We start from the raw sequence: 13,077 nt of genomic DNA, 5'->3' as shown, positions 1-13,077 counted from the left end.
ACCTGGTCTACTTAACTCGCATCATACTCCCGCTGGATCTTCAGATTACAGTCTTTCATCTCTTAGCTACCGTCAACTGGCCCTAGCATTCCTCTTGAACACAGCCCATTGCAACAGTGATGAGTCTGCTGTCCTTGGATCCCTCTGTATCCTCACTCTCTGCTTGTGGCCCATGTTATTCTGCCAGCCTTGAAAAGCCTTCTTTATTCTGTATTCTTAACAGCTGACAGGCAGTTTTAAATTCCAACCGTATTCATAATGTGTGGTCCACGGGGGAAGACCTCATTCAAGGTGGGAGTTCCCGTGTCTCCATAAGGGCCAGGCCTATTTCCAAGCACCAATTAGAAGAAATAAGAGGATTAAACGTTACATAGCATGTGCTCCTGAATTCCTACTACTGAGACAGAGTACCAGCAAAGCTGAAGAGACATGGAAGAGGTCAGGCCAAGCCAAGTGCGGGGAGTGCAGGCCGAGAAAGTGGGAAGGAAAGGGGCCACTGCTTGGAATCAGACCAGCTTGCCTGGAATTTTAGAAGCACAGAGGGAAATCATCCATAAAGGGGAAAATTCGTTTTTAAAGGGCCTTAGGAATTTAGACAATATAAGTTCAGTGATCTTTTATCTTCTTGGCCGGGGAACATATAAATTGTGAATGTAATTCAAGCACTTGGGGGACTAAGGAAGGAGGGTCTCCACCCCACCCCCAACAAAGGAAGAGAGAGGAGGGAGGGGAGCCTAAGGAGGAGATGTAGTTCAGGTGTTAAAGTGCTTGCCTAGTGTCCCTGAAGCCCCAGGGTCGCTCTGCAGTAGTGCATAAACTTGGCATGGTGGGACAGCACACAGGAGGATCAGAAGTCCAAGTCAAAGTTATCTTCTGCCAGTCTGAGATACAGGAGACCCTGGTTCAAAGTAAAGGGGAGGGCAGGGCAGGGCAGGGGAGGGGAGGGGAGGGCAGGGCAGGGCAGGGGAGGGCAGGGGAGGGGAGGGCAGGGCAGGGCAGGGGAGGGGAGGGCAGGGCAGGGGAGGGGAGGGCAGGGCAAGGCAGGGGAGGGGAGGGCAGGGGAGGGGAGGGCAGGGGAGGGGAGGGCAGGGCAGGGGAGGGCAGGGGAGGGGAGGGCAGGGCAGGGGAGGGCAGGGGAGGGGAGGGGAGGGCAGGGCAGGACAGGGGAGGAGTAGATGAACCCTATGGTTCAGACAAGTCACAGCCAGCATAGACAGAGGGAGAAGACAGAGTGGGAAAGCTGGGTCTGCGGCAAATGCAGGCCACACTGGCCCTGACAGGAGGTAGCAGTGAGTTTGTTATGCTTTCAGAGGAGCTGAGAGACTATGGTATACTAGAAGGTATAAAGGAATGGCTACGGAAACTAAGACACGGAGCTTACGTTTAAAGTGCCGGTTAAGCAGCAAGCGAGCAGAGGTGGCTCCCACCTCCTGTCTCGGCTACTCAGCAACTTGAGGCAGCAGGATCAATGACTTCAGCGTTAGCTAGGCTACACAGCAAGGTCCACACCTGTGGCTTAACCAATGAGATCAACAGTATCAAAGAGCTGGGGACTGGGGGGCACAGAAGGCCAGCAGGAAGACACCGGGCTAACTGGCATCCCTTCCTGACCATCCCAACCCAGCCTCAAGGAAATTCACTTCAGAAATGAAGGATGCAACCGAGTACGCCAAGCAGCATGCAGGTGTGGTAAATACTTTTCGTTGCAGTATCAGTACGTTGATAAGAGTGGTGACTGTGATGTCATGTGTGCCAAGAACACAGAGTAGTAAAAGGCCAGCACCGTTCTAAGTTTTGTGGTCCGTTTATTGATACTGCTGTCAAGATTACACACTTTACACAGGTGTGTAAATTACAGGGGATCTAGTCACACGAGTGGGGTATTTAGACCTGCTTTTAATGTAAGATAACAGCCTGGGCTGCAGGGATAAGCAATGCACATTACTGAGTACCAGGTGTCTTTTTCTTTTAACTACCCTTTCCTCGTTTCTAAAGGCAATCCTACATCTTTCTTCAGAGTTTAGCAACGTAGTGTGAAATACGGTGCCTGGTGTGCAGCAAATGCTCACAGCTATCGAAGCTCTCCCTTCCACAGGAAGTCGGCATACCCGTCTGTACCCACCTTGTCCCATTATTTAATCTTAACTTCAAATATGAATTAAGGTAAAGAAAAAGCACTACACAAATCAATAATTTGTATAAATTTTTTCAAATAGAAAACAGGCTATCAGCTTGACAGTGACAAGTCCATTATGTTAAAGTGGCCAATCTGAAGGATTTACCAAGTTTCAGAATTTACACAAATTGTGTAATTTCTTTAAAAGGCTGATCTACTGAGTAAAGAAGATATTCTGCTTAGTTGATTTTATAGACACAGCTCACTATACATCCAAGCTGGCCTTGAACTTGCAACCCCCTGGCTGAGCTTCCTAGTACTGTAACAGGTGTGCACCACCACACTTGGCTTGAGTAGAGACTTTTAATGCTATCGTAACATTTTCTTCAATCTCTGGAGGGTGTGGAAGCTTTTCCAATACAACACTGACTTGCAATTATTACAACTATGGTTTTTTTTCCAAATGCAGCTTTGTAACACATCTCTGAAATGTGAACAAAGCTTTATTTTTAAGATTTCATAAGGAATCTATATTTACAAAATGGCAACATTCCTACAAGGGCCAACTGAAAAGCATTCTATGTAATGAAAGCATCCCAGTGCTGACGGATTTCTGTAATTGTCTTATCAATGGGCCCCACAGAAAAGGGATGGAGATGAGAAAAAACATAAAACTCAAAAGCTTTAAAATCTCAAAAGGTTAAATAAGATTTTGCTAATCCAAAAATCCAATTAAATGAGAACACTAAGAATATTTACTATGCATTCATCAAGCAACACAGATGTCCACTGAGTGAGGCAGAAAAAAGATAATCAAATCTGTATGATGTAAAAAGATTCTTCAAGACAGGATAGCAGAGTCCCCAAAAATGTTTTCATTGTTGTAGTAACATACTTCCTCCTATAATCCAGGGGAAGTGGGGGTGGGAAGTCATTTAAAAAGCCACAGACAGTATAGAGAACCAAAACTTGAAATATTCTTGAATTTAGTGGAAATGACTCAACTAAAGTCAGTGGTGACATTTTTCTGGTATAACATTACAGGAGCCTTCATACCTATTCTGCTCATCACTGTGGACTGGCCCACCACGGCTGGAGAATCAGAGGTGGCTACTCTTATCCAGCTACTCATGCATTCTGAAGCCTGGCTGCCAAGTGACAGCATGTCAATCAGAGAGGATGAGACAATGACCAACAGCAAGACCTCAGAATCAAAAGCTGCCAGCACCCCATACTCTGTGCCCTGCGTGCAAACCCCAGCACTTCCTTTAGTGAGATACAGAGTACTTAACGGGAAACACACCTGAGTGTGGAACAAACCACACAACTATCAGCTCCCTGTTAATGAACTGGTAATTGGTGCTCTCAGCTCCAACAGTTCTCATTTGCACAAGATTTTAAGAGGTTTTGCTTCCTTGATCAATCAACGACTTTAATAATTTTCTTTAGTAAATGTGTAGTAGGAAGAGTGCTGCCCCTTCCCATTCTGGGGAAGGCTACACGAAAAAGGTGCACAGTGAGTCCATGGTCTAAATCTTCTGATGTGCCCCACGTGCAGATGAACAGGCTTTCTTTACCTGGAAGCCAGGTGCCAAAGACCTGGACAAAAGTCAAACTCCAGTGCAAGTTCTCTCTGACAACCTTTCTTCCACGGAATGAGGTAAATCTCTTTTCTAGACTAGGCCTGAAGAGATTTAACCCGGGAAAGCATGCCTAGAACCCCAGTAGGACAGGGTTGGGACAAATACAGCACCGAATCTGCCAGCAAGTAGCCCCAACTGAAGGACAAGAGGCTCACTCACCAGGTGAGGCGCCACCTCAGAGTCACCGCACCTAAGAACTTTCCTCCAGCCATAAACTGCTCATCATTTAGTGATGGCAGAACCAACTTACAATCACAAACCTAAACCTAAATACTCTGACTCATGGCATCCTAGCTGCTAATTCTCAAGGCTTTAGTACTTCATACGTATTTTTGAAGTTTGACACTATTGCTTAGAATACATTAAAACTAATTCCTCTATCACAATGTACAGATCTAGGACATGTAAGGAAACGGTTCTAAAATGCTTATGTATCTACCTAAACTAGAGCACTTTAATTGGAGGGTTGTGTATGTGTGTGTGGTAGGCACACATCGCGCGCGCGCGCGCACACACACACACACACACACACACACACACACACACACCAATGTCATGAACTGGCAAATGGCAAAGCACCTGTGACAAGGTGACACAAAAGTAGCACCCCAGGAGTGCACATATTCCTGGAACCGGAGGCTGTGACCTAGACTGAGACACAGAAATACGTTTCTCACAAACAGCAGTTGCTGCCTGTGGGATTTCAGCAAGACAATCACATAGCTGACTCATGGGACCAATTACAAAGGAACAGTAATTTTTTTCCTGTGGCATTAAAACAATACAGTGTACTTTCATCACCAATTAACAAATGTTAGGAAGTCCGAAGTGTACCACCGGTAGTTTTATTACCAAATCAATAGCCAAAGCCCCCACCCTCCCGCCCACCTCCACGTGCATTCCTTGCCAGATTTCCCATGGGCCGGAATCGCTCATGATGTTTCACTAAATTCAACCGAAGAAAGGTTTCTCAAACAAACTGCTTGGGCATTTAGTAAGAACTACATCATCTCCTAATGAGAAAAGCCAGTTGTCCAGTATTTCCCAATGCTAGTGGTCTTGTTTAAATAAACTGTTGGTCTTGCTTTCGATTTTTAGAAATCACGGCAAAATTGGAAGAGCGAGAGAGCTCTAACTCCCCCTCCTCCCTCCTCTGAGCAGGCTATCACTACCCTCTACAGCACCGCTTCCCCTGGGGAAGAGCAACACTCCATGGAAAAGCTCCCAGCCTGCTCCCCACACTGCCTGCCCCCCCAGCCGGGCAGCCTGTGATGCCGGCAGCGCCTGGATACTTACGGACTGCTTCTCCTGCTGGCCCAGAACTCCATGGCTAGCAGGCGCGGCCAGTGGTTTCATAATGAAGGAACGTATGCTGAACTGAATTTACACATCATGTACCAACCTCTCACGATGGCAAGTCACCCTCTACAGCATGAAATTAAAAGAAAAAGGGGAAGAAAAAAAGAGGGAGGAGGGAAAACCAGGCTGCAGCTTAAAGTGTCACTACTGGTGAGCTTAAAAACCCTTCACACTTGGAGACAGGAAAGGAATCGGAAGGACAGGGCTCGGCTCCATTTTTATCACACTGAAACTCTAACCCTCCGAGTCCCTGACGAGGGCGAGGGAACCTCACCCGGCCTTCAGGCTTCTGAGAGAACGAGATCATTTCTGAGGCTGAAGAACGAGAGGCAAAAGAGAGGGGAAAAGCTAAAATGGCTGACTGCACACAAGATTCCCCTCCAAAAGGCTTAACACAGAACTATATTAGCCAGGGTGGTGAAAAGGCAGTCTCTAGCATTCAGCCAAGCATTGTTAACACTCTTGCTTCATTTGCAATCACACGTACAGACCCCTCCAACCAAGGGGAAAAAGAGAGAGAGACGGAGAGGAAGAGGGGAAAAATCAGGGCAGAGCGTGCGAATGAATCAGGACCTCCTCCCTAGCTGCTAACGATGCTGACAGTGGTGACCAGTGATCTCCGTCCCACGCCACTAACCAAGTTTGCACAATTAATCTCAGCAGCATGACACTGATGGACATTTAATGTAATGATGTCTGTCCCTCACACTCAACACAAGCATGCCTGCTAGCCGGAGTCACTGACAGAAACACAGCACATGCACACACACACACACACACACACACACACACACACACACACACACACACACACACAATCTCAAGAACCATGAGTCTGAATGCAATACACCAATATAATTACATTATTGTGCTTACTTTGGAGGACCATGGCTGCAGGCAGTTGGCATAGCAACGCACAAGGAAAGCCATTTCCTGGGTAGAGAAAGCTTCCTTTGCTAAATAAAAAAAAAAAATCCCTCTTAGGAAACAAACGGCATTGCTGCTTCCCGCAGAAAGCAAGACACTGTAGTCTGTCTTAACCTGCAAGGCTCACACTCGATGTGGCTCTAGTGATGTAAGTGGGTTTCTCTCTCACCCTCCCTCTCCCCATATACGCTGAAATATTCAGCTCAAACGGCACACACATTCCTTAAGGCTCGCCCCCTCCTCTACTTAACCATTTCACTCATTAAGGTAGCAATGGACAATTCAGATAAAGTAACACGCTCTTGCCTGTATTATATCAGCGGCTGTAGGTTAAGCAAGTCTCAGAGGGATGGAATCCATTGATTGCTGACTCCAAATAATATCACTGAAGACAGGGTGGGAAAACGGAGCAAGGACTTACTTGAACAGCTTTGAACTAAACTATGATTTTTTTTTTCACTAAGGTGGGGAGAAAGGAATCAATGTGACCTCTACCCCACCCTCAACCCTCAACCATTTCTGTGCCATAGTAAATCAGAGTGTCTTAAAATTGTATAAATGCATGCTTAGCAAGCTTTGCTAAATTTAGAAGATGAAATCTTCATACACACATGAGCAAACACACACACACACAGACACACAGACACACACAGATGCACATATGGTCTTGTCAATAATATTATAATAAACCAGCTGGTGCGTGTGCTTTTTTTAAACAAACTGAACTTCTATAGGTAGAGCTGAAATTAAATGACGATACATTATTCTCTCGCAAACTCTTAATTTCTCCCAGGCATCCAGGTTTACCTGGGAGGCTGCATTACAGCTGACAAGGAATAAAGCCACTCCCATCAGCCCTCACAGTCAGCTCTACCTTTGAATGGTAGAGGACAGAAAACAGTGACAGAAAAATATGCCATCTTTAACAGCGGCCTTTGGCATTGTCAGAGCTCCCCACTGGGTCTCCTGTGTGCCTCAGGACTGTGCCCATGCTGTCCTTCCTTCCTCTTCATAACAAAAGGCAGTGATTCCTTCCTATAGTGATGGTAGATTCTTCTCCTCTCCTTCCACCCCCTCTTTGGACATCTTACATTGCTCATCTAATCTCCACAGACTTGAATACACTGCTCCCAACCAAAGGTCTGCCCCATCAACTTGTAAACTTCCATGATGCCCCGACCTTAAACACAAAATTGAACCAGAGTCCTCCTCAGACTCCACGTCTACAGACTCAATCTCTTCCCACACTTCTCAACCAAACGCTGCAAAACTTCATTTCCAGTTTCACTGTTCACATCCCATGGTGTGCTGCAGATAAAAAGCCACTTTGATCTGATATAGGTTCCTATATGCTTGAGTCATCTTCAACACCCGACACCCATCATACTGCTTTAAGTTTTCTCCAGTGTAGGTTTCTCTTCATCTCTGCTATCATCCCATTCCAGGAATTACTTTTTGCCTTCAAAACCACAAAAGTCAACAGTCTGGATTCACTATACATACTACACACTCAACCTATTTGTCATATTCTTTCCAAGCTCTTTGAAAACCAAAGCCTCATCATTTCACATCTATCTTCCATCTTCTGTGCTCCTTGTACATATTAAAATGTACCAATGTACCAAAAATAAATAATAATGACCCATCACAACTTCCAACATTTACACACTTTGGGCTGGTGAGACAGCTTAGCAGATAAGACACTTGTGACCAAGCCTGACAAACTGAATTTGATGCCCAGACCCACATGGTAGAACGACAGAACAATCTCATTATCGGGGAAGGGCATTTAAGTACGCTATCCTAGAGCCTTCATCCAGTGACTGTTGGAAGCAGAGGCAATCACTCACAGCTAAACACTGAACTGAACTCAGAGAAACCAGTTGCAGAGAGGGAGGAGTAGTGAGCAAAGGGGTCAAGGCCAGGAAGTAAAACCCACAGAAACAGCTGACATGAACAAGAGGGAACTCATGGTCCCCAAACTGATGGCTGAGAGGCCAGCATGGGACTGATCCAGACCCTCTGAACGTGGGTGTCAGTGAGAAGGCCTCATCAATCTTTGGGGCCTCAGGTACTAAATCAGTATTTATCCTTGGCATCTGAATGGACTTTGGGAGCCCGTTCCACAGGGAGGGATGCTCTCTTAGCCTGGACACATGGGGGAGGGCCTAGGCCCTACCATGGATGATATGATACTTTGGAGATCCCCCATGGAGGGCTTCATCCTCCCTGGACAGTGGAGTGGGGACTGGGTGGGGAGTTAGGGGATCTGGGTGGGGGCAGGGGAGGAGGGGAGGGAGAGGAAGCTGGGATGACATGTAAAGCAAGCTTGTTTCTAATTTAAATTTAAAAAAAGAACTTGGGAAAAAAAGAGAGAACAACTCCTTCTCTCCCTCCATCCATGGGCTATGAATGGCACATACATGCAAATGTGTATACATACACAGTAAATAAATACATAAATTAAAAAAGAGAGAGATTTACACGCTCACACCCACTCTAGGAATCTTGGGTTTTTTTTTTTTTCCTTGCTTCCTGGATAGGCAAAGAGGCCTTTGTAGATTATTTTCTCCACCTAAACTCTCCTTTTGATTCTCACACCATTTCAAAATACATATTGGTAAAACAGACAACAGTAGTTCATCTTAATGTGTTCTGATTTTACATTTTGTCATGATTCTATTTAAGCGGTTACCCTACTTCCCCACATACACTCTCTAAGTCCATGATGGCTGCTACTGTGCCTGTCATGTCTGGCTGTACTCAGAGCCCCAAACAGGGTGTACAACACAGTCACCCACAACTGTGTTGAATGGATTCATCAAATTTTACTGACCGGAAATACACACTGGTAAGACCATGTCTTATCCTTCAAGTGTAATTCAAAAGCAAATGGCACCAAAAATAAATAATTCAACCAAAATCAGCACAGATTAAAAGTGGTAACGATGGGACTTGATTCAGTCTTTAAAGGGAGCACACACGGCAGCAGAGAAAACATGGAAGACAGTGGGCCAAGTGGAATAAAGCTGTGGAATAATCCTTCTGTTCACTGTGTGAATATGTGTCACTGTGATTGGTTTAATAAACAAGCTGACTGGCCAATAGCTGAACAGGATAGAGTTAGGTAGGCATGCCAAACTGAGAACAATGGGATGGTCAGAGTCAGAAGATTCAACAGACAGTGAGTGAGTTGGACACAAAATGGGACAGAGGTAAAAGCCACAAGCCTCAGGGCAGCACACAGATTAATAGAAATGGGTTAAGTTGTAAGAGCTAGTTAGTAATAGGCCTGAGCTATTGGCCAAGCATTTATTATATTAAGCATCTGAGAGATTATTTGGGAGCAGGCAGTCAGGACAGGAAAACTCCACCTACAGAATAAGCAGTGTGTTACCTTAAATATGAAGGCTTCCCACTTACTGTTACCTCTCTCTGGAAAAATGTGTCACTTCTCTCAAGAAGGCAACTAACCTAATAGGGATCCTCAGGCACTGGAGCTCCTCTGTGCTAAGACTCGGCATGGCTGCTTCGGGCTCTGGCCCCATGCCCACAACATCATACCTGAAGACTCAGTATTGACAACTTGAAAGCTTACACACCGACACACGTATGTCAGGTACTTGTTAAGAAGAAATAAAATGAGCCCAAGATTAGAAGAATCCTATGGTACAGATTTCATATGAGCAAGGCTAACCTATGAGCCTGAGATGAAGCCCTGACCTGTGTTCTATTCACCCCATCTCTTAGCCATTTAGACTTAGAAACATTAAACAGATAAGGGAAAGATGAAACAAAACCTTTTCTGCTGTGTCAAGAACTGAAAACTCTAGCTACATTGTTAAAAAATAAAAAGTATTGATCATAGTTCCTGAACCTTCCTCATGTAAAGGCAGCCCCTGTAACGCTGTTGTTTTCCTTCTCATATATTCACTATTTCTAATTACTTCAAAGTTGAGAAAAATAGTCTGCTCCTTTTATCAGTAACTTATACTCATATTTAAAACTTATTTGGTTCTTAATATTATCCGCAGATCATAACAAGCTTTACAAGCCGTTATACCCAAAAGATACAAGAAAATAATTCATTTATCTTTTTGTTAAAAGGGTGTATAATACACCAAGTTAGAAGGTTAGAAGACTGCAGAGGTCCAGTTTTCAAATACAACTATGCCTGAGTCGTTAGGCATTGATTTATTCCCTCTTATTACACCACAGGGAAAGAGGCTGAGGATCTAACTGTCAGTGAGAAGGGAAGAAGTCATCCTTTGGAAACTGAAAAATCAGAATTTTACAAATCTGATTCCTAATATTTTATTGTTCCCCAAGGGAGTGAGTGGCATTCAAGAGTGGGACATTCTGCAGCTAAGGATACGGCGCACAGGTAAGAGCACTAGCTTTGCAAGCATGAAGACATGAGTTTGAGTCCTCAGCACGGCCTGGCCTGAAACCCAAGTTCTGGGAGGGGAGACCAGCAGATCCAAGGCAACCAGATGGCGGGTTCCCCTTAGTGAAAATGGGAAGTTTGGGCATCAGTGAAAGACCCTGTCTCCAACACTACCACCAGTTTTCAAAAGGAAAACAGGCTGGAAGAATGGCTCAGTGTTAGGAGCACTCTGTTCTTACGGAAGATACAGACTCAGTGTCCAGCGTCAGAGGTCTCACAACCACCTGTAACTCCAGTTCCGGGGTACCTGAAGCTCTTTTCTGGCCTCCACAGATACATGCACACTGCAAACATAAACCCATGCAGGCAGGCACACACATGCATTCTCAAATTGCCCTCACCCTCAAATACACCTTTCAAATAGGAAAAGTTGATCTGGGGGTGGGAGGCAGTACTTGGACCCGGCACCGTGCGCATGCGAGGCATACGCGCTATCACTCCTTTTTACCGTTATCTTGAGACACAGTCTCAGGTTCCCTGAACTGAACACAGACTTAATCTGTAGTCCAGGTAAGCTCTGAATTTGTGCTCCTCCTGCCTTAAGACTCACAAGCAATTGAGATTAAAGGGTTAAACCACCAGGTCCCTCCTGACAAATTCTTTAAGTCTTAATCATACAATTTTACATAATCTATTTCATCCTTGAGTATATTTCAGAATGGTCTTCCACACATCCCACTGGAAGTGCTCACAGAGTTAATCTATGAAATGGTACTTCCAATTCATTATTTAAAAAATAACTTAATTATGATACAAAATACTAAAGAAATAGACATGTTGCCTGACACCTAGAAAATGTTAACTAAATATCTCAGTTGAATCTAAATTAAAAGCAGGCTTTAAAACTCCTGGAAGCTATGTCAGAATTATCTAATGGAGTACTCTGAGGAAACCTTTATTTTAGGTGGTTTCTCTCTTTAATAAATAAAACTTCCTGACGACAAGCGATTTACGCTGCATGTGACTCATAACTGAGAAATTAATGTGGAAACCAATGTGTAATTACTATGTTCCACATTCACACACAGCACTGAGAAGAAAAGGGTCAAAAGATGACAAGGTGTGCAGACCAGCCAAGAAACAGGAACATCGCCTCTGAGTCACCAGAAATTCCAACACTGGGCTTTCAGAAATGCACTTGTTTGAAAAGTGAGCAGACTTTAATAGCAGGCTGAATAAGGCTTACTTCATTTCCTTGAGCCTATTTTAAGAAAAGGCCAGACCTCAACCTTGCAGTGTTCACGGTTTCAGAGGTGGAGTCCTTGAACACTGACTGAAAAGGCCTGAGTGCCCTTTCTCAAGCAAAGGTTTCACACGGGGCTTCCTGCTGTATGTCATAAAGCCAGCACTCCAAACATGCAGAGTTATACCTCAGCTGCTAGTCGGCTACAATGTAGTCCTCTGTGACTAACACATCTGCTTGAAGACAATGGGCTGCTGATGCACACTGTTTATTTAACAACAAGAAGAAGAAAAAAAAAGGAAAATGCTGTGCTGTGAACCATAATATTGGTTAGTCGAGGTCGTGGACCATCAGAGGATTTTATTTCTGATAATATCCTAAAACATGATACACAGTAAGTGTTCAAACACAGCATAAACATCTAAATGATTCCGCTTCTACTTCATAACAAACGTGTGATGTTACTATAGTCTTTAACATGAGAAAATGAGCATAAATCCACTTGACAACTATAAATGCAACTCATTTGTTTTTTAACAAAATTAAGGGTTTTATACCCTAATGGGTAAAAAGAGTAAGGAAGCCCAAATTTCTCAGAGATCAATGTAAAGACCTGCACTTAGAGAAGGAAAGGGTTAGGGAGGTAGACAGGGTTCTCTGTAAAACTCTTCTAGCCAAAAGGTTCTGTACGTGTCGAGGGGGTTCCCACGAACTTGATATAATTACAGGTTATATAGACCATCAGATGTGCGGTGTCCACCGCAGGAAGACAGGGCACTCACCGTGCTGTAATCTGTGCTGAAGGGCTGTGTGAAGGACAGTAACCCACTGTAGCTCTCCTAGCCTAGGAAAGACTGTGTGAAATGTTGTAACCTAATGGCAGGAAACGCCATAGACATTGAGGACAACTGTAGGAGCTGAGGAGATTTGAGAAGAGCACACACACACTTGAGAGAAGCTCTTCTGAGAGACCTGCATAGCGGCTGTGTTAAAACAGAATGTGATTATCAACTGGAGCTAGCCTCTGGGTTAGCGATGGAGGTGTGCCTACTCCTCCTCTAAGGCCCCATCTGGTGTAGACCTGCTAAGGAGCTGTGCATGTGCTCCAGTCTCTGTGAGCTCCTATGTGCCTCAGCTATCTGTGTTTAGAAGGCCTGTTTCCTCCATGTCCTCCAATCCCTTTAGCCCATGCCCAGCAGTAGTCGGCCAACACAAAACGAAATCAATGGTATCTTTGGAGGTTCTTTATCTCATAATGTTGTGTGAGGGGATTTTAACCTTGTAGGTCTTTTGTATACACATTATGGTTTCTGGTTTATGATTTCAAGGGGTTCCTGTATGTGTGAATGACAGTGTCTCTACATCTACATGTGTTTCTCCTGCTTTTGCTTTGGCTCTTTTT

General features: G+C 44.6%; 1 protein-coding gene and 1 long non-coding RNA gene across 9 annotated transcripts in view; one reads left to right on the top strand and one right to left on the bottom strand.

Moving 5' to 3' along the window:
- Window positions 1-13,077, bottom strand: part of Rapgef2 (Rap guanine nucleotide exchange factor 2) — a 214,656-nt gene that overhangs the window by 81,441 nt on the left and 120,138 nt on the right. The window contains exon 1 of one of the 8 annotated variants that reach the window (XM_040752629.1): window positions 5,995-6,678. The exons of 6 other annotated variants lie outside the window; for them this stretch is intronic. In XM_040752629.1, the coding sequence (XP_040608563.1) occupies window positions 5,995-6,048 (54 nt within the window). In that variant the 5' untranslated portion in view covers window positions 6,049-6,678. Of the gene's footprint in view, window positions 1-5,055; window positions 5,919-5,994; window positions 6,679-13,077 lie in introns of those variants that run through there. One more of the 8 variants, XM_040752628.1, reaches the window with a different exon arrangement.
- On the top strand, window positions 1,592-3,265 carry LOC110342022. The gene is made up of 3 exons (XR_002384007.2): window positions 1,592-1,684; window positions 2,018-2,163; window positions 3,161-3,265. It is a non-coding gene; the product is annotated as an uncharacterized LOC110342022 (long non-coding RNA).

This window comes from Mesocricetus auratus, unplaced genomic scaffold (assembly GCF_017639785.1).
Source record: "Mesocricetus auratus isolate SY011 unplaced genomic scaffold, BCM_Maur_2.0 Super-Scaffold_100009, whole genome shotgun sequence".
In the NCBI taxonomy this organism is placed as follows: domain Eukaryota; kingdom Metazoa; phylum Chordata; class Mammalia; order Rodentia; family Cricetidae; genus Mesocricetus; species Mesocricetus auratus.
Note: the sequence above shows the minus strand (reverse complement) of the source record. Positions and strands in the feature narration are given on the sequence as shown.